Source organism: Pipra filicauda, unplaced genomic scaffold, assembly GCF_003945595.2.
Source record: "Pipra filicauda isolate LSUMZ 115617 unplaced genomic scaffold, ASM394559v2 scaffold304_size882533_pilon, whole genome shotgun sequence".
In the NCBI taxonomy this organism is placed as follows: Eukaryota; Metazoa; Chordata; class Aves; order Passeriformes; family Pipridae; genus Pipra; species Pipra filicauda.
Genome location: NW_024104426.1, coordinates 813,402 through 833,560, shown reverse-complemented (window position 1 = coordinate 833,560; position 20,159 = coordinate 813,402). Strand labels below are relative to the sequence as shown.

Genomic DNA, 20,159 nt, shown 5'->3' with positions numbered 1-20,159 from the left:
CCAGCCTCCAGCACAGCAGGACTGCACAGTACAGAACAGAGGAGGCCCTGGGGGGCTTGGTGGGCACAGGGTGTTATGGTGCTGCTTGACAGGGTCACAGCTCCTGCACGGGCTGTCTGAGAGTCACCTCCACGAGGGGAAGGTGGGCTGCAGGCAAAGCACACTGCTAACAGAGTGGCCCTCGAGGTTGCAGCTACACTGTAAAATAAGATGTGAAGCCAAAGCTTTGGCAGGTCTCTTCAAGCTCTGAAGCATAGGATATTGCACAGTGTCAGAGACAGGATAACAGATCAGAGATGGACCCCTAGGGAAATTTCCTTGCCTTTAAAAGGAAGAGGTTCAAACAAACATTTTTCAGATTCCAATCTCCTCCTGTGAAATCCTAGAGCTAAAGAAATCACTCAGAGTTTTGCCACAGACTTCAGGGGAGTGAGGATTTCACCCCTACTGATTTGAAAGCAAGTCCTTAGTGCAACTGTAATACAAACACAAAACCTTGTTATGTCACACTCTGGGCAGACATTTTGCTTCAAGAACCGATAACAGTGTGTATTTTTATACTGAAAAAATATTTAGCAGATTAAACTTGTCTTACAGGAATAAATGCTTGCAAGTTTATTTTAAAGAGCCAAAAGATATCTGAGCCATATTTTAATGAATGGATCTTCAACGAACCATGTGTTTTGCATACAGATCATATATACAATATTCCTGACGTTACTGTTATCAGCTCTTGAACAAGAGTTCTAATGTTTGTTTCAACATCTTTCATTCTGAATTTTGCATAAACCAGACCTGTGCTTTCCCTCAGTTTTATAACTCTCTCCTGGGAGCTTCCTAATGTCTGCGTCTGGATTCCTTTTTTCCGTCGGATGAGAAAGGAACGATTGTCCTGGTATAGGAATGAACTTCATCTCTCCTGGATATTGTCCAACGACGCTGCCAGCACACATGCAGTGGTGATGTGTTAGACACAGGCTTTACTGCCTTTCCCTCCTTTTAAGCTCTTCCCAAAGTGAAGCATAACTACATTTCAGCTACCAAACTAAATACTGAAATAGAAAGAGAAATCTGCATAGTGCTTTTAGCTTTGTCTTTAAGACACCACAGAAAGTACTTCACAAATCCTTTAATTCTTCAACTAATGAATAAAAATTGCACAGGAGAAAAGTTAACTAACCAGTTTTAACTTATTCTTCTGAATGACTTCTTTGTTATCCTTTTGGTACAGCTCCATTTTCTTTTTGGTGTTCTCCAAGTCCACATTGTTGGTCAAGTTAAACACTACATAAAGACAGAAAGCAAAAGTATTTAGGTCAGCATGCATGACTATGACAAAGAAATACTACTCTTATGTTCTCTATCCCTTCTAGCACCAGATATAAACATTGCAGTAACAGAATTTACTTAAACGTGCTCGGTAAAGACAGACACAATCTGCTAAGTCACTGCAAACTTCAAGAGAAGCCAGCAGAGTTCCTTTAGGTTTACACACTTGTAGGAGAATAAAATCTGAGTCTTGCATCCTCTTTTGTGATACTGATCATGTTATTCAATAACACTGACCTTTTCAAGTAGCAGTTACAGCTAAGAACACAGTGATTCCTGTAAAATTAAATTACACCAAACACATACATATTAAGACAAAGTTAGAAATTAAGTCATTCTATTTCAAAAAATTATCTAATGCACAAAGACTAGTCAGAGATTGTTTGAATTTTCAGGTACACACAAATAATTCACATTGCTTGATAACTTAACAGGCATTAATGTACGATTATCTTTCTTAAGAGGAATCTACAGATGCTTCCAGATTAATAGGTTAACTGACATTCTTTTGATGTCTCCCAATGGTGACAGAGTATTATCTCATGTCATCATGAGCAAGGGGGGTTGGCCAGCAAGTTCCACAGTTTAGCACAACATTCCCAATTATCTACACATGGCACAGAAGATATCTCAAGAAATTGAACAGTGTCTATAATCTACAGCTTGAAAGATGCAGATGGTTTGGATGATTAGTAATTTGATACAATTCCTGAGCCTTTCACCTCTAGGTCACTGGTTCAGTTGAGGGTCAAGTGAATTCCAACTGAGAGCCGCTATCACTGGGAAGTTGCTTGGTGATCACCATCCAGAGTGGATGCTGGGCTCATGCCCATGGCCTTAGAGCTACTGAACACTCACAACACACAGCACTCAAAGCCTCCAAGAGCTTTGTCAAGAGCGGCGAAGAAATTTGCACTGCTGTTGATAAATCCTTCACAAGCAAACAACCGCGTAGTGACCGCGCTCAGTCAGACCCCGAGGAAGGGAAGGAGGTTCTTGTGAACACACCAGCACAGGACTTGGAAGATTTTAGTCCAGTTCTCTCCTCCTAGGCTTTCAGGCAACCAGGGCCAATTGATCCCTGGGCACTTGCACCACTGCCAAGTCATTTGTACCAGTAAGGCTGCTAGAGAGGAACAGAAGGAAGCAGCATGAAGTCTGTTGTTACTCATCAGGATAGCTCACATCTCAGTTTGGGAAAGATTATATCCCTTCTTTCATCCTCTCCACAGCTAACATGGTAGAAATGTGCATTAGGAGGGTTCTAGGCAAACCAAACCATGAACAGCCTCGACTGGCAAACCAGCTGAGAGCAGCAAAGGAAACATCAAGAATTCAAAGCCAGGGAGTAAATGGGGACAGGGGGAAAAAGTAAGGAAATGCTCCAGTTGTAGGATACAGCTCAGTTCTACAAACCCAGCTGTACAGCCAAAAGGGGTACTCCTGCTCCTAGGTGCCTCCTCCCAGGCACAGCTTCACTCTTCCCCTGCTCTGACTCCAGAACACCCCTGGATGCTTTGCAGTGTCAACAGAAACAAAGGGGTCAGGCAAGAGCCAAAGGTGGTACCACAGAAGTAATAAAAGTGTACAGATGGGAATAGGAATATTCTCTTTCCAGAAGTACTGGAGCACCACATCATTTTACAGTTATTGGAAGTATTCCATTTGCCCTAACAGCAACAAAAAGGGTTCAGCAAGATACAGCTGAAGGAATTCCTAACCTTAAGCAAAAAAAATCCCTAAAATGCTGTATCTATTTCCCCCCTCTTTTCCAAATAATAAACAGTATCAAGAGGACCGACATTTCAATTCAGCCTGGCTCATAAATCAGCCTAACTCCCCCAACCTCACCCCAGCATCTTCACTTCAGAAGGAAGATCTGAGATGGAGGCTGAGTTTGTGGTTCAAGAATTTCAGAATCAACACCTGAGTTCAATTTTTGAACTTTGCTACTGTTCCAGATCACTAAGCCTCTATACTAGACGTCTCCCACTGGCAAGAACCAGGAAAAGGAGAATAAAGCTTCCTTTCTCCTATATATCACCTGCTGTATCTCCATGCTATAGCTAAATGCAGCACTTATCCCTGTGGTCTTGATCTCATCTCAAGTGGAACCTCTGGGCACTGCCATAACCCAAACAAGCCATTCAAAGTCCAGCTCCTTGGTTTTTGGAAGCAAGTTACCCATTCCAAATGTTTGAGGGTTTTTTTTTATCTCCAAAAGGCATAACATTTTCCTATTTCATATCATGACAAACATACACTTTCAGGTTGTAGCAACCTCTCCTTAGTAGAACACATTACTTCAGTCTAAATTTTTTGTATTTTAATGGAGATTTGGCCTCCAAATTTCCAACCTACAGTTCCCAATTGACAAGCACTTTTAATATTTGAGTATTAGGGCAGAGAAGAATTGTCATGTGAAAATGCTGGCATACAATCAGCCCAGGGCTCAGCAATGACAGCAGCTGCATGGGAATGTCAGCACTTCCTACAACTTAAATCCACACACCAGCTCTCTAAACTCTTCAATGACGACACAAGAAAGAAATAGCATATGAGACATGCTGTGCTAGCAGGATGCCCAGATGCCACCTTCAGGTGCAAGAGGAGGAGCAAGATGAGATGTCAAATTGCCTTTAGGCTCCTGAACATCTTGAGTATTTCTCTAAAAATAAATCCAGCAATAAGTTGATGATCCCTGTTTTGCAACTATTGCTGCTTGAAACATTCAGGCTTTGGTTTTTTACCCCTTTCTCAGTTATCTTTAATAGGTTCAACCAGTCACAATTTGGTCTGTAAAACCAAAAGCTTAAGACTTAAAACTCATACGAGGAGAGCAGGCAAGTTTTAAACATGTGCAAATGCCTGCCTTTATTAGGAACTACTTACAAAAGTGAGTGCCTTTTCCAGTATTTATTGAGTATTTTGGTACCTGACAGGAAGTAACATTTCCATGTAAGGAATCTATTTCTTCATCAGTGTTTGAGAAATCTTCAGCAGCCACCTGCACAGCCACCTTAAAAGCCCATTGATCCGCTCACAGCAAGGTGAAAGACTTTATTTCCCCTTCTGTTTTTCTGCTGTGGCTGGAACCAAACCACAGATACAACCCTCCCAACAGTCATATCTGCTCATACCCGTTCTGCTCTGTCCATCTGATTCTGCTCTGTCACTCAAGGATATTGTAGGACATCAGCAATCAGAAAGATTCAAACTTCCAGCATCCTCAAAGGCCAGAGAAGATTTGTCCCAGTGAACATTGATGTACAGTGATTGATGAGGAACATTATCTTGGTCCTAAGCATCTGCTCCTCAACACTAGCTTGCCCACATTTCAAGAGTGAAAATACTGAAGAGGTACATTTTGTTGAAACAGTTGTAAAAAAGAGTGTAAAAAACCAATTTTTGAAACAGTGTAAACAAGTGTAAAAAAAAAAGTAGAACAGTGAAAAGTGTAGCAGTGTAACCTGGATGTCTCTACATCAACATCAGTGTCAACAGTTGCCCTTTAATACAGGACAAAAGCATCTTCCCTCCTACAATAAGTACTCAGCAGCAAAGCAAACTCTGCCCTTTGACACTGTGTGGTTACCAGAGGCCAACCAGCCACCAAAACATCTTTCAACATATTTTCTAATAAATTTTTCATGAGCTTCAAACGTCTTTTCATCAATATTCATAGAATACAAGTTCTTGCCATTGTACCCTTGCAATTACAGCTGACAAGTCTATTTTGCAAGGGGCACTAGGCTACAAGAAAATAATTAAGAGATTATTTCTTTCTTTCTCTTGTCACCTCTTCCCTCCACAAGTTCCTTGACATTTAAAAACCAACAAATATCAAACCAAAGAACACAGTTGGTAATACTTGACATCTTACCTTTTAAATAGCAAGGACTTAAGCAGCACTTTTTTATTTGGTCTGCTTTGAGTTTTGCCAGAAACTTATTTTAAATATAATTCTTCCCTTTTTCAAAAGCTCAACAACAAGAACACAAAAAAAAAAAAAAATAAAACTAGAAGAACCAGAAAGGGTTAAAAATCCCTAACTCGTAAGCCACACCTACCCTGAAAAAATATTGGTGTAGATCTGAATATGAGTGGCAAAGCAGATGGCTGGTTTGAAAAGGTTTCAAAGAGAAGACAGACTTATTTTTGTCCATGTTGAAATATAGCATAAGCCGATATAAGAGGCCTGAAACCCTTCAGGGAAAAGAAACAGAAGCTGTTTTGTATGCAACAATTATTTATCTACTTATCCATCTCACATTGGTTGGTTTATAAAATGACTTGCCTTGAGACATCTGTTGAAGTGTAACAGGAAGACTATTGTGTTTTTCTGAAACATTTCATTCTATTTAGGTAAAACTCCCAACTTCTGAAATTCAGCCTCTACAGAGAGACTTTCACTGCTTTTCAAAATAACAACATTCATTATGGAATTCTACAATAAATGGAAAAATATTTTCCTAGCTATAAAAAAAGAAAATGAGAAAAATTTTAATTATATGGCACAATCATTTGTCCAGAGACGTAGCAGTATGAATGAATATGACTCCACTGCAGGACTCTAAGTCCATCAAAATCTCCATTTTAATCTCAGACTAAACATTATTAGCATTAGTTTGATATAAACAATATTCCTCCCATCCCACTACAAAAAACTCCTTAATAATCAGCTTCATAAAACCCCAGCTAGAGGTTGGGAATGGTAGAAGAGCAACTGCTTTGGGCAGAGGGAGACACAACCACACAGCCACACCCTCAGTCTGCCCAAGGAGTCCCAGGCTACTTTGGCACCTTCTCTTGGTGTTTTTGATGCCTGGTCCCTGTACTTTTAAGAGGGGTAGGAGAGGGGGGAGGTGGAAAACAGATGAAATAGATCATAACAGGTCCCTTCCAAACCAACATTTCTGTGATTATAATAAAATAATTATCAAAAACAAAAGAAAACCCACAGATAAGCCAGAAAAGTCTAGTTAGATATTAATAATTATTTCTGTTCATCCTCAGTTGTCTTTCACTGGGTCCATAATTTTCCAGAAAATTACCTTAGCACAGTCATAAATGATCGAATTCACTCAGCCCCATCAGTGTAAGAGAGACCATTTTGTCTGGAGCAGTGTGAAATCTTTGTTCAGACGAAATGACTGAAATGGTTCTTTGATAAAGCCGCCCAGTTTCCAGTTGGGAAATTGCCTCTGTCAGGACCAGCAACACCATCCTCGAGAACACACACACACACAGAAGGAAAAAAACAAACCACAAAACAATAAACAACACAACCCACAAGTGATCACAGATACCAAAACCCTTCCTATCCGAGGATCACTTAGATGTTCTGAGTAAGACAAGTCTCGAGGCAGCCGGTATTGCACAAAGTCTTGGAGGAGTAAGGAGATACAGGAATCCGAAGGGCACAAATACAGCAGCCTCCTTCCAAGCTGAACTTACTGAATGTTTTTAAAAAGCAATAATTACTGCTAACAATTGTGTTGTGGGAATGCCTGCGGGCCTCACTCAGGTACCAGGAGAAGGGTGCCAGGCACATGCTGGGAGGCAGGTCCTGCTGGGAGAGCTTACACACAGGGTTTAAAAAAAACTGGGCACAGATATACTCTGGGGAAGAAGAAAACCTTTGGGGAAAGAAGAAAACCTTACAGAAATAACAAACAAAGTTTTCATTATGTCCAGAAACTGCAACTTGTAGCAATACTCTAAGGTTTAACTTTGTCACTCTCATCATATGGGCACAGACCTGACTCATTCAGATGGATGTTGTCCACACCTTTCCCAAAGGCAGGTTTTAACCCTTTCACTTTATTTTTATTCCTAGTGTTAATGACAACAAACTGTGTTTACAGTGTTCTCAAATTGTCCAACTGATTTTTCTTCTGGTGAAAACTTGCTTTAAAATGTGGTTTTTATTTAAAGCCTTGTAACAACACATTTTAGCCCAAAGCATTATTTAGTGGCTACATTCTAAACCACTTCAAAAATGTGTTTTTTATAACAGAAATCTTAAAAGGTGACTACCCCAATGTTTGTTTGACCTTCCCACACACACGCTTCTGCTGTACCACCCAACTTTTCAATTTAAATAGGAAAAGTCTGTAAGTATAACACGGTTGATATGAAGGGGGAAAATGTGTTTCCAGTGAGGTCGTGTATCACATCAATGGAATAAGACAGTGCAATTGCTGCAAATATTTGGAAAAACTATCTGAATTGTGCCAGAGTCATATGAAGGTTACAGTTGATGCTTACACCTTGGCTCTGCTAAGTAATTATTTTATTTGAACTCCCACAACAACTCAAGAAACAAAACTTCCCAGCAAAGAGAAAACAAGGTAAAGCCACACTTTGGCCCTCCCGCAGAAAAACTGAAAGTTTGGGGCAGGGGGAGAGAGGGGAAATCCAATTTCTCTGCCTCCCTACATTCCCAACCTGGTAGCTTGAACAACCACCACCAGCTACTCTCAACCTGCTGTACGTTGGCTCCACGAGGCAAAACTGCCCTGCACAACCAAATCCTTTCCTTCCCTTCTTGCAGCCCAGTTTTTCATGTGCACAAACCAGCAGGGAATTCACACACACACACAAAAATGAAATAACTACTCTCTGCAGTATAATGTGAAGTGACCATACAGAGTCAAAGATACACCCTTAACACGTTATTCAGTCATGCCATTCTCCACATGCATTGGAAGAATCCACCAGACAACTTCTAGGTGCAGAAATCTGCCCAGGAGCACAGTAGGGAAGGGCTTGGGGAGAACAATATGTGTGCAGTGGGCTTTGTCACCAGGGAGAGAGTGAACTCTTGCCTAAAGTAGTGTTGTTGAGTCAAACCTGTCCTCTGGGATCTCTCTGGAGTTAGTAGATCACAAATGAACCCTTTGACAGTGAAAACTAAGAGCCTTCTGACTGCACCCCTTTTTTCCTCTCATCACCCTGGCTGCTACATGAAGGAACTGAGGTAATCAGACTTCCTATTCTTTTAGTATTTTAGGTGTCCCTCTCAGGCAACTAACTCCAATTCCTAATGACTCTATCAAGCTTCTTCATTGTGCATTTGCAGGGCCAACACAGTTATTGGCAAACTCACTCTTTTTCACAAGGTTACCAAGACCAGCTGGACTCCTGCTGCTTCTAAACCAAGTTCCCAGTGCAGGCTTTGGAACCATTTGAAATGTAACCACCTAATCCCAAGAGCTGAAGAATCATAACGTCCTGCACAAATTCATGAGATTCAGGCAACTTCAGGCAAGACTTCAAATCCCTTGCTGCAGATGCTGAAAACTGCAACAGCAATAAGTGGGGCAACTGCATTTAATGCTACATAAATAAGCTCTTTTCCCTTCCATAAGCACAGAGATTCTTCCAGGATCCTCTGGCCAAGATGCAACCATTCTTTCTGCTCATTCCCTCCTTCCCCCATACCATTCCAAAAAATATACAAACAGAACTACACCCACATCATCTCCTCCAGATATTTGGACCCGTGTGAGTGTGGCTGGTGTTTCCCAGCCACACGATTTGGCTCTCCAGCCTCGGCCTTCTGATGCCAACAAAAACACGATACATTACTCACGGCAGTAAGTGTATTGGATACATTTCTACAAAACACCACAGTGCAAAGAGGAGCGAGGGCTCCTTTGAGAAACTGAAGGGGAGTGGCATCTCCATGTTTTCCTTCAAATCACATTCGCTGCCCTTCCTGCATGCTCTAAGTCACCTCTTCTTCCTCCAGGTCAAAAAAAAAAGAAAAGCCTCAGAAGCTCATAAAAATCAAGAAACAAACCATTTAGGAGTCACTCCTTTGAACACATCCTTGTTTTTCTAAGCAAAATCCATCAGTCCACCATAAATCACAAGTCACCCTAACTAAGAAGAAAATAAACTCTGTTGATAACATTGTCCCTTCCCCAAAGGGCAAAGTTCTGCTTCAGCTAATCCAAAGAGAAAGAAGTCAACGTCTGTTCCTAAACCTCCTCCTTCTGCACAGCAACATAAAATGCTACCACAGTGGTATGTAAGGTCATCAGCTTCAAAGCAGCTTCAACTACTGTACTTGCAGAAGCAGAAATGATGAAAGACACCATATGGCTTCTGTCATGGTAGATAAAGTTAATGGAAGCATATAATGAAAATTTCAATTTCTCCTCTCTTTGTTTAATCTTTGCCAGTGTAGCACTGACAGTACCCTGCAAGCCTTTCTTTTCCAGCTATAAAGCACTGCTTCCTCTTTGGATTGTGTTCTTCCTCTGGCAGATAAAAAGTTTTACTCAACGATGTCCTACAGTTCAGCAAACATGATTAAAAGTGTGCAGAAAAAAGTAATTAGATAAAAATGTGATACTATGATAAATCCTATTACAGAAACTCAACTTAGACATTCTCATAGGCAGCTGAGTCAGAATAAAAAAGCCTATGGTCTCATGAGCACAGCACATCAAAAATGCAAGCATTAAGACTTACCAATTTCTTCTATTTCTTCCAGGAAATCATTATATTCATCTAAACTGGGAAAGTCTTCCTCTCTTTTATTGTATCTTTGAGAGAAGAGAAACAAGTATTTATACAACACACAAACATGCAATTTCCATTCAACAAGGCTCTTGCTGCAAGCTGATTAAGTATTGATCTAGTTTTATCAACTATGTACTTTGTGGCTCCCAAACTGACCAACATACAGAGTCTTTCATGGGAGACAGAAGTGCTTGTTCCAAAGGAAAGGAGCCAGCCTGGAATAAACCAGTGCTATCTTTGCCTACTGTTTGCCAACTCCTTTTCCAGGGTTACAGGTAAACACGAGCACAGAGGCCAAGACAGAGTCATTCCCAGTCAACCTCTTAACAAAGGCAGAGACAACAGTAACACCCACAGGAAAAAAAAGAGGAAAAAAAAGCTTTTCTAGAAGTATCGGAACAGGGAGTTTGGCTTTGTGCCAACAACAGAAAGCACATGTCAGCAGCAAACTGAAAATGCTATGCAATTATCTCATTTCATATCAATAGACCATTCCAGGACTCATATTCACCTCTTCATAGCTGGAAAAAGTAAAAAGATGAAGAGACAGCTGGCTAGAACATGGACAGCCTCTGAAAGTCAAGATGTGCAGGTTTTCTTCCCAAGAAAATACAAAGCTGAGATTCTGCCTGCTCCATGGACCACAACACCCAGGAGTATAAAAATCTAATCCCAAGCACTCAGGCAAAATTCCAATTTGGAGGCATTTTTCCTGCCTCCCAAAAACTAATCCGGCAAAACAAAGTGGGCCAAGCATTTTCCAATGTTTTCTCTTCTAACTAAACTTCATTCCATGTTTAGTCAACTCAGTTGACTTCATTCCAGTTTGACTTCTGTTAACTTTAGCAGACTTTAAAATCCAACATCAAAATTATTATTGCTTTCCACATCAGCATCTTGGTATTCAGCAACACAGTTTCTCCACATCATCATCATGATTTATTTAGTATTGTACTAAGTCTCAAATAAAAGGCTGCCAAGTTTACAATTTACCTGTACTTTCGTTTTTGCACACACAACTCTCTCTGGGTTTGTTACATTTCACCAGACCCTCTTCTATCAAACACCAACTGGCTCCCTTATTTTCCTTATAAAATGCTGTTTCTTGGCCACAAGGAGGGAGATGCAATTTCAGACCTCATTTATCTCAATTCCAAGAGCTTTCAAATCTGCATGACAGGCTAGTAACACCAGGCTTGTAGGGAACCATTTCCATTAACAATTGCTGTGTGAAGTTAAAAAACAATGTGAACTTTATTTTGTTCATTTTGACTTTTAAGGGAACCAGCCTTCAACTCTGAGAACAGGTCCCCAGGGAACAAAACAATCAAGGTCCTGTTTCTTGCCCTACTCCCATGTTCACCCCCTCAAAGGGAAAGCAGCTGTACTCCTCAACATCTAATCATCTCCATTTAGGAGGCAAGTCTTTGCCAAAGGAGGCCACATAGAAACACCCGTTTTCTAATGCTAAGCAGGAATCCCTCAAGGCTTAACCAAGAATTAAGTCCTCAGTCGTTGCATAAAATTAGATTCTTTGAAATCCCTCCATGATAAATGGAGTCAAGTTTTATCGTTTGTCACTTTAAAAAAAAAAAAAAATCTCCTCTGTACTACTGGAAAAGTCGATTCCTTAAAATTGTGATCCACGAAATACTTCCACCTTCTGTTCTTTAAACCGGTGACACTCACATTTTCAGCACTTTCTTCCGAATTTCCACTTCCTTGTCGACAGCAGGATCCTCGAAGAGCTGCACCCTGAAGTTACTCTTCCTCAGGGGGGTGTCGCACTCGTGGCAGTTCCCAGCCCCTCTCACAAACAGCAGCTCCACGCAGCTCTCGCATCTGCAGGGGAAAGGAAGGGGTGTAAGGGCAGACAGGTGTTAAACAGGAACCGACACACAGGACTGCCCCCCTTGTTTGCTGTTTGCACCCTCCATCTCCCCCGGATTTCACCGTCCCCGCAGCACCCAAGTGTGGCAGGAGGCCAGGGCTCTGCTCCGCGGCTGAACGGAAACAATCTCGGCAGCACAAACACATTTATTCTCCCTGCCCAAACAACTCGGTCCCTTTGCTGGGACCCGAAGTTAATCCAAACAACGACGGGGTCTGTGTTGAGGGGAAGTTTGTTTACTGACACCATCAAACCCATTTTGAACGGGCCATGCTGCAACATCCTCACTCGCCCTAAGCACCACCTTGCTGCACAAAAAGCCCTGTTTATCTCCTGGTGTCACAGTGCAAGGGACAGTTCAGTACAAGCACAGATACAAACCCTGCCCACAGCCTTCCAAGCATCTACCAGTCCTACCACAGAAGAACTGCTATAACAAACCTCAGCTAAACTCCAGCCAGGCAAAGCCAAAAGGACCAAAAAACCATTTCAGGCAGCAACCCAGCATTATGCAGCTTTCCTGTGCCTTCTGGTAATACTTTTAAAATTGCACATAAAATAAACTTTACACAGAGGTTGTACAGAAGTAAAGCAAAAATACCCTTCTGCTTTTATTTCTTTTTTCTTAACAAAGATTTGCTATTTTAATGTGATGCCTGCTGACCAGTCAGTTGGCATTTAATAAAGGAAGAACAAACAACAAGAAAGCCAATTTTAAAAAAATTACTTGGGTAGTAATGGTGTGCAAATATCTAGCAGAGGACAACACCTGCTGCAGTCATTTCCTACTGCTGGGGAGGCAAAGGAGCGCCTATTTATAGCTTTGCTATATTGAAGCCAAAACAGTTGTACATTAAGGGCTAAGTTGTGTTGCACCTTCATAAACCCAGCACAAAAGCTAAACGAGTCAAGAGAAACAACACTGACACAGTTGCGAAGGATCTTAAACAAAACTTTCGCTCTGCTGACCTACCCCCAGCTAAACTGGTTCCAGTCCTTGCAAAGGCAGAGCTGAGGAGAGCCAACCAGTTTCACCCAGCTTCTGTTTTCAAGATTAGAAAGTGCAAAACAAACACAATTGTATCTCAGAATTAAAAAAAAAAAAAAAAAAGGAATTTTTTTTGTTGTTGTTAACACAAGGAGAACTTTCATTTTCAGCTTTGAAATGCATCTTGCACAGCAGCTGCCAATGTTAAAGAGCAGACCTTGAATTTAGTTGGGCATTTTCCTGCTCCAGAATTCCTTTAGTTAGAAAATGAAGTGTATTTATAAACACGAGTTCTCTGGGAAAGGAAAGATCAAACTTTTTTAGCACACTAGGCCTGAAATTCACACGTTTCTGGGACACAGGCTCAAGAAAATAATGAAAAATTAGTATAATGAATATAAAGAAAACAATTTAGGTTCCCACTACAGAAGAAGCACTACTAAAGCAGGCAAGGCAGGGAAAGGGTTTTCTCCTTCCTCCCCCAACCTGTCCATGCATGCAAGGGCCCAACATAAGGACAGTTTCACTGTCTCCTTCATTTTGGCAGCTCGTGCTATTTATGTGTCTCTCTCAGTGCAGCAGCCGCTGCACAGAAAACCCCTGTCTCTTCTTTCCTAAGTTATAGGAAAAGGAGTGTAAAGCTACAGAACTCGGCAGGTGCATCCAAGTGCAGGTGTCTGTATTGGTTTTTTGTCAGGGTATTGCCTAAGGACCAACAGAACAGGGGCTCCATGTGCAGGATATTATACACTGACAGTAGCACCTGAAATTACTTCACTCCCCCCTTCTCTAAATCAATATTTCAAGTTTACACAGAACTTGACTATGGAGAAAAATCCCTTCTTGGAAAAGCACTTCATACAAGGGCTTCGATGCCTTCCCAAACTGAAACCACTGTTTCTAGGGCTGGAAAATAGCTTTCCATACATGAAAAGATGAGTCAACACCTCACTATGGGAATCCCACATCAGGTGATCACATTCCCGCTCACTCACGCACATCCACCCTTATATTTATTTGTAGATAATTCCTTCTGAACTCAAAGGGGGCTATGTGGGACAAGTCGAGGGCAGACCTGGACTCTGTCCATATCCTGCCTCCTCTCCATCTCCGGGTAGGTTTAATACACACAGTTAGATCCCAAGCTTCCTTCCGGGCTTGTTCATTCTTGCCCCCACAAACCGCGGCCACTCTGCCAGCGATGGCGACGTTTGGTCACACATTCCCATCTGATCCTTGAGGAAGGAAAAAAGCCATTCCCCAAACCCCACTCAGAGTTCCTTTTGGTTTCACTGCAGGCGGCAAAAGCCAGAGCATAGGCCAACATCAGGAAGGCAGACTTCTATAAAGACAGGTTTAATGAATTATTTCATGTCTTGAAATGAAGATTTCAAAATGTGACTTGAAAAAAATTTACCTTGCACTGTAAAATTTAAAAATATAGCATGATTTTTTTTTTTTGTCTGTGGTTTATTTATTTATTCAAGATATGCAGCAATTTCTGTGACTTCACCAAAGGTACCCAACTCAAACAACAGTCAGACATCCTGGGCAGCAGAGGGACAGCCCAACACCACAACTGCTATTACAGAGCTCCTCATGGCACACAGACCATAGCAATTTGGGAAGTCCTTCCATTTCTTTGCAAGTCCAACTCTTCCTGATAGGTCTTAGTTAAAGACAGTTGACTATGGAAGCAAGACATCATCCAGTGCATCTTTCATTGCCCAACGCATGCTTTCCCCAAATGAGCAAAGCACCAAAACACTTAATTCACCTTCAAATCAGGGCCAAAACAGATGGCCATAAGTTTTTTTAAATTAGAAGCCTTAAATTGGCAATTTTTCATGTGCATGACAAATGTTCATGCTTAAAAATCAGGTCTATATATTGGTCCAATACTGAGTATGCCTGAAGACAAGAGCTTCACACGAGACCTAAAACACTCAGTGTGTGATACTGCTGATTCTGCTCTTCACACCAAGGTTTCACAGCCCCTGCAATCTGTATTCTACTTCACACATTAAGACATTTCATTACCTTTTGGATTTGAGTTTGTATCCTGAAGAACTGGTAATCAGGATGAAGATACCAACAGAAAACGTCCAAGGAGTTACACACGCACAGAGACAGGGAAGCTACTTTTACAATTAGTAATGCCATCAACAAAAGCCATCACAGCACCTCCAGGAACAATAAAGTCTCCTGGTCTTCAACACCAGGATAATAAATATCAGTATGCTCATTTTCATTTCCATGGACACTGGCTTGATCTGTCTTGTTCTTCTCTTTCATCCCATGAAATATTAAACAAAAGGCTCGGTCTCTAAGCAGTCTAGAACAACACCACATTTTTGAGGAAAGCAAACAGTACAGCATCTAGATGGTTTGGCACCATCTGTGCACAAACAGCACTACATGCCCTCATGTCAGTGTTCATGGATTTGAGGACCAGGATTGTACTAAAAATGCTTTTGGTAAACAAGCAGAGGTTCCTCTCCAGAAAACTGTTAAGATATTTATCAACTAAATTACACTTACTGGAACTAAGTGTTTGTTTTGGACAGAGTGTCTTCAAAGGTTACAAGATTTGTGCCCAATCCTGCATTCCCCACACATTCCCTTCGTGAAGGGATGATGGCAGATGAGGAATCAAGCCTCTGGGACGGTGAACAGATTAAAATGGCTCACAAAATTAGCATAGCTCGATAGTGCTGCTCACTTTTCTAGCTTGGCTGGCAAGGGAGCAAACAAAACAGAAGAGAGGAAGAGCTATTTTCACAAGTAGCAGAGTACAATATATTCTCTTATAAAACTGCAGATTCTGCTGAGCATTACAAAAATTTGCAGGGCTTTAGATATGCAGCCATTAATCATTTCAGGGAAAAAAAAATCTTTATGGTTTTTGCTGTTGACTAGGAATATTACAGAATGAGTTACTACCCTTCTTTACAAAGCCTGTTTTTAGTAGATACACTCATTAAACAGTATCAAATATTTAGAATCTCTAAGCCCCTCTTTCTTCAGCTTTTATAACCAAGATGTTTCTGTTAAGTAACTCACAAAACAAATAATCCTCTCCACTATGGAAAAACCAGTTTAGATTAAAAAAAATATAATAATAGTCTTCAATACATAGCCAAGACCTGAACCACAAACAAGTGGAGTGGAAAGAATCAGCAAAAACGATGTGTTTGCACTTGTTCCTCAATTCTGATGTCAGAGGGAAATCTACTTACAGAAATGGAATGACTTCATTTATGGCAAGGGAACATTAAAAACCAACAGAAAACACACACATGAGAAAGCTTACAGAATGACACCTCGATTTTTTAAATCAAAGATGCTTCTAGAAACATCCCCAGGCTTTTTGCTTAGCTTGGGTTAGACAATTTCATGTTCTCCTACAGAGATACTTGAACTGAGACAAGAACGACCCCCTTTGAAGAGGGAGCAGCTGCCAAACCTGTTTATTTCTCAACCTTCAGTACATTTAACAAATCCTCATAACCCACAGTGGTTCCTGCTACATAGCCAAGAGCTCATCAACTATCTGCAGTTGGCCAGTGCAGGTTTATTTTCTGGGCTGATGGACTAAGAGGCACAGCCTAGAAGGCAGGTTCTTCCCAGAGTCTGTGGTAATGATGATGTCTGTGATTCAAAAAATCCAGAAGAACTGAGCAAAAGCAATTATCTCCCATGTTACAGCTTAGGGATCAAAAGCAGAGGGAAGAGAAAGAAGAGTGACTGCAATGAAATCAAGCACTTCCAAGAGCATCAGAATAAAGGAGCTTATGAGATCAGGAGCTCCCATATGAGTAGGGAGTTAGGGACAAAAGTCTTTTCCCTTTCACACCTCAGCTTCAGCAATTCATAAATCCTTATTCAAGCACTTGCAGAAACTGCTGGCTATGTGTTTTGGGCCATCTCTTCTCTGACTGCCAAATACAAGAGGGAGCTGGGAGGTAATACCAATTATTCTTTCCCTGGTCCCTGTTCAGATTCTGTGAAATCCCACCCATGGGGATTTTGCTGTTCTCACCTTGTAAGGAGACACCTCCAGAATGCTCTCAAAACCTTACCTGGCCAAAAAAACCACAATTGGTCTTGTCTTCAATTAACAAACCAACAGGTCTCACAAGCAGCCCATGAGCCACATAGAGACTACAGTTCATTATGGCAACAAGACACATCTCAGCTTTCCGGCAGAAATCAAAACTATCAATCAGTAGATATGAGTTTTTGGGTTTTAAACACTGTTGATAAGCTACCTGCAGTTGTCTGCAGCTCCCTTCTCTTCAGCCCACAGTCACACTGCAACACGAAATCTCACAGATTACTTCGCTAACATTTCATTTTTTTCAGAAATATCAAGAGCTGATCTGAACCCCCTCCTTTAAGCAACAAAGCAAAACCAAACAGAGACTCCAATACTCTCCCTATATCTGTGTTATATCAATTCCCAGCATCATCTGCCAAGCTGCTAAACACACAATCCTCCTTTTAGACTATTTATATCTTTTGGGAAAAGGATGCACGCACACACTTCTGTTTCATTTTTGTTCTGTCAGACGAGTTCTGCTCCGTATTGCAGAAAGGAGGAGGTTAAACGAGCCCAGACATCTCAAAAATTTAGGAGACAGCCACAGTTAACCCTATTTTCCAAACACTCATGTACATACACTGCTATACAGACCCGTTCATCTCAGCTGCACTCACCAGAAAGAAAGCAGACCAGGTAGTGGTTGAACTACAGCCTTGACTGACTGGCATTTTAAGGAAAAAAAAATACATACTGATTCAATTAATAATAAACAGAAACATTTCCACCACCCATTGTGTTTCAACATCTCACTACAAAACCATTTCAAGTGGCTTGGACCTGACAAAAGAGTTTGCAGCAAGCTGAAACTTAACTCACATTTATCCAGTACAGATGAGCCTTTTGTTTTAATTCAAAAAAAAAAAAATTAAACCTTTTATGGTATTAACTCTGGACAGTATAGAGAAAACATTTCTATAGATATTTAAATAGAAGTGATTATTTATGAGATACTACTGCCTAGTCAATTAAGGACACAATCATAAAAACATGTCTTACAGCACCATTATGTCAGTTTGGTCAAACAACAGGCCAGTACTTGACACTTCAAGAGCAGCTGTGTGGCATTGAGAAATAAGTGCTTTCACAATGATTAGGCACACCAAAACCGACCTAGAATTTACCCAATGTACCAGAACAACTACTCCAAATCCATTATGTTCTACTGGGCAAACACATGCACTAAAATAATAATTCAACTGTGTCAATAACCCTTCTATTATGCTTTATTCTCCCTGAATGAGAACTCTGCAAGTTCTCAGCAAACACCAAATTGGGTAGCTATGAGGATCAGCAGCTGCCCACAGCACACCTGAACTTAAGACATAATTACGAAATTTCCCGTCTGTCTAAATTGCAGAAACTGCACTTTTTGAGACATGATCCAGCTCAACGTTGCCCATTGTCTCAAGACAAACATACTTATGGTTAACAAGTTTGAGATCCCCCACAGAACTCCATCAAAGACACGTTGCTCCCTTCTCCTTCTGTATCCATGTGTTACCTCGTGAGAAAGCCCTACACCAGGGCTGACAGGGCTGACTGCTGAAGTGCTCTAAGCATTCACTGACTCAGTTGTACCAAACACCTGCACACACAAGAAATCACACTGGGAAAAAAATAAAACACGGTCAACAGAAAATAAACGCTCTGGGGACCCAAAATAGTCACGAAAAGACTTTTACTTGATCCAAAACAAGGCTTTCACCTTCTGTCCTGTACTCTCAATGTATTCAGAGCGGGAACAGCATGTGGGAACAAGACAAGGAAATGCAGCTATATGGTAAAAGGGGAAAAACACTAAAAGGTATTTGTGGCATGATGGGATATCATGACCACATTACTGAGGGCTTGTCACAAGACACTCCCATATTTCATTCCTAATCTCAGAAAGTAAGAAGATAAAGTTGATAAGACACATCTGTAAGAGAACCAGGCATATGACCAAGGTTTTCCATAAAAACAACAGTGGTTTGGGGTCCCTATGGGACACATGCAAAGGTTTAAAACTCTCTCAAAAATCAAAATCTTGACCTGTCTCTTGCAAACATACCTGTTGAATGATCTGCATATGTTGGCTCATCTCTCATGGCTTTTGGGAGGAACCAAGCCAAATTCCTGCCAAGAGCAGAGGCTTGTGTTTCACTGAAAGCATAAAAAGTACACAGTCCAGTTTCCTTAAGCTATTCAAACACAGACACAGTGTGGGTGTATTGTACACACAATTAAAAACGACTGAAAGAAACAGCCTATTGGGGCAGTAAGTGCATCGTCCGTGTCCTGGACAGCTCTGAACCCCCTGTCAGTGCTAAAAAAGCCAAGTGATGTCCTCTCTATCACTGAACTTGCTCAGCGTGAAAAGACTGAAAGAACAAGTTTGCCATGACAAAGTGGGAGCTCCCGCATAAATCTTGGCTTATGATACAATAAAATCAACTGGTTTTACCTAATTTGTCAGAAATGGGTGATCGAACTCAAAGGTTAAGACACCAGCTCCCATTCTGATGAGCAGCAAAAGTCCCAACAACCTTGAGTTTATATATGCAGCCCAGGAACACTAAAACTCTATCCCTACATGTTAAGTCAGCACCAATGCCAGAGAAGCTGCTGTAACCTGTCTTTGCACTGCTGTGCACTGTCCTTGCCCTGCTGTCCTCTCCAGCAGGCCAGAACAGCTTTTGTGCAGCCACATGGTTATTCTTTGGGTTACTTTTTGGGTTATTTTTCAGCCACACAAACTTTCCCTTTGGGTTCACCACACAGGCAGGTCACAGTCTGAACAAGATCCTTGAACTAAGATCCAAGGGATAGCCACTGGGTGGGAGGGTATAAAAATCTGCTTGTTCCTCTTCCCAATCTGAGTCAACAGCACCCTATGCTGTTTATTAACGTTTCTCCTTCCCTCCCCTCTTACAAAGCTTTTGTGACATACTGAGCTAGTTTAGCTTGATCCAAAAGTATAAGGAAAGAGAATACAACCCATGAAGTGTTGATCATTATTCCAGGGTAACCTACAAGTTGCTTGATCAATATACCTCTAAAAAGGTGAGTGGAAGCCCAGTTAGAACACAACGAATGTAACAAAACCTGGGACAGTAGACAGAGGATTAGTAGTATTTTTCAGGATTACTAAAAATAAGAGAATCAAAAGAACAGGACAAATTATTTCAGAATACTTTAAACAAAGCACACAAGATTATTTTACAGTCAAGTCCTTCTACAACAGAAACAGAAGGCAACACAACTGAACGAAAATTCAAGCACTTGAAACAAGTCACAAAGTCACTGTGGGAGCTCATCTTTTAAAGAGCACT

At 41.1% G+C, this 20,159-nt stretch overlaps 1 protein-coding gene across 1 annotated transcript in view; it reads right to left on the bottom strand.

Annotated features, from left to right (window-relative positions):
• Positions 1–20,159, bottom strand: part of MNAT1 (MNAT1 component of CDK activating kinase) — a gene marked incomplete at its 3' end in the record, with an annotated part of 94,151 nt that overhangs the window by 47,476 nt on the left and 26,516 nt on the right. Inside the window, exons 2-4 of the mRNA XM_039383316.1 lie at positions 11,554–11,706; positions 9,814–9,887; positions 1,181–1,284 (exon numbers count right to left, since the gene is read on the bottom strand). Coding sequence (XP_039239250.1) covers positions 1,181–1,284; positions 9,814–9,887; positions 11,554–11,706 — 331 coding nt within the window. The remainder of the gene's footprint in view (positions 1–1,180; positions 1,285–9,813; positions 9,888–11,553; positions 11,707–20,159) is intronic.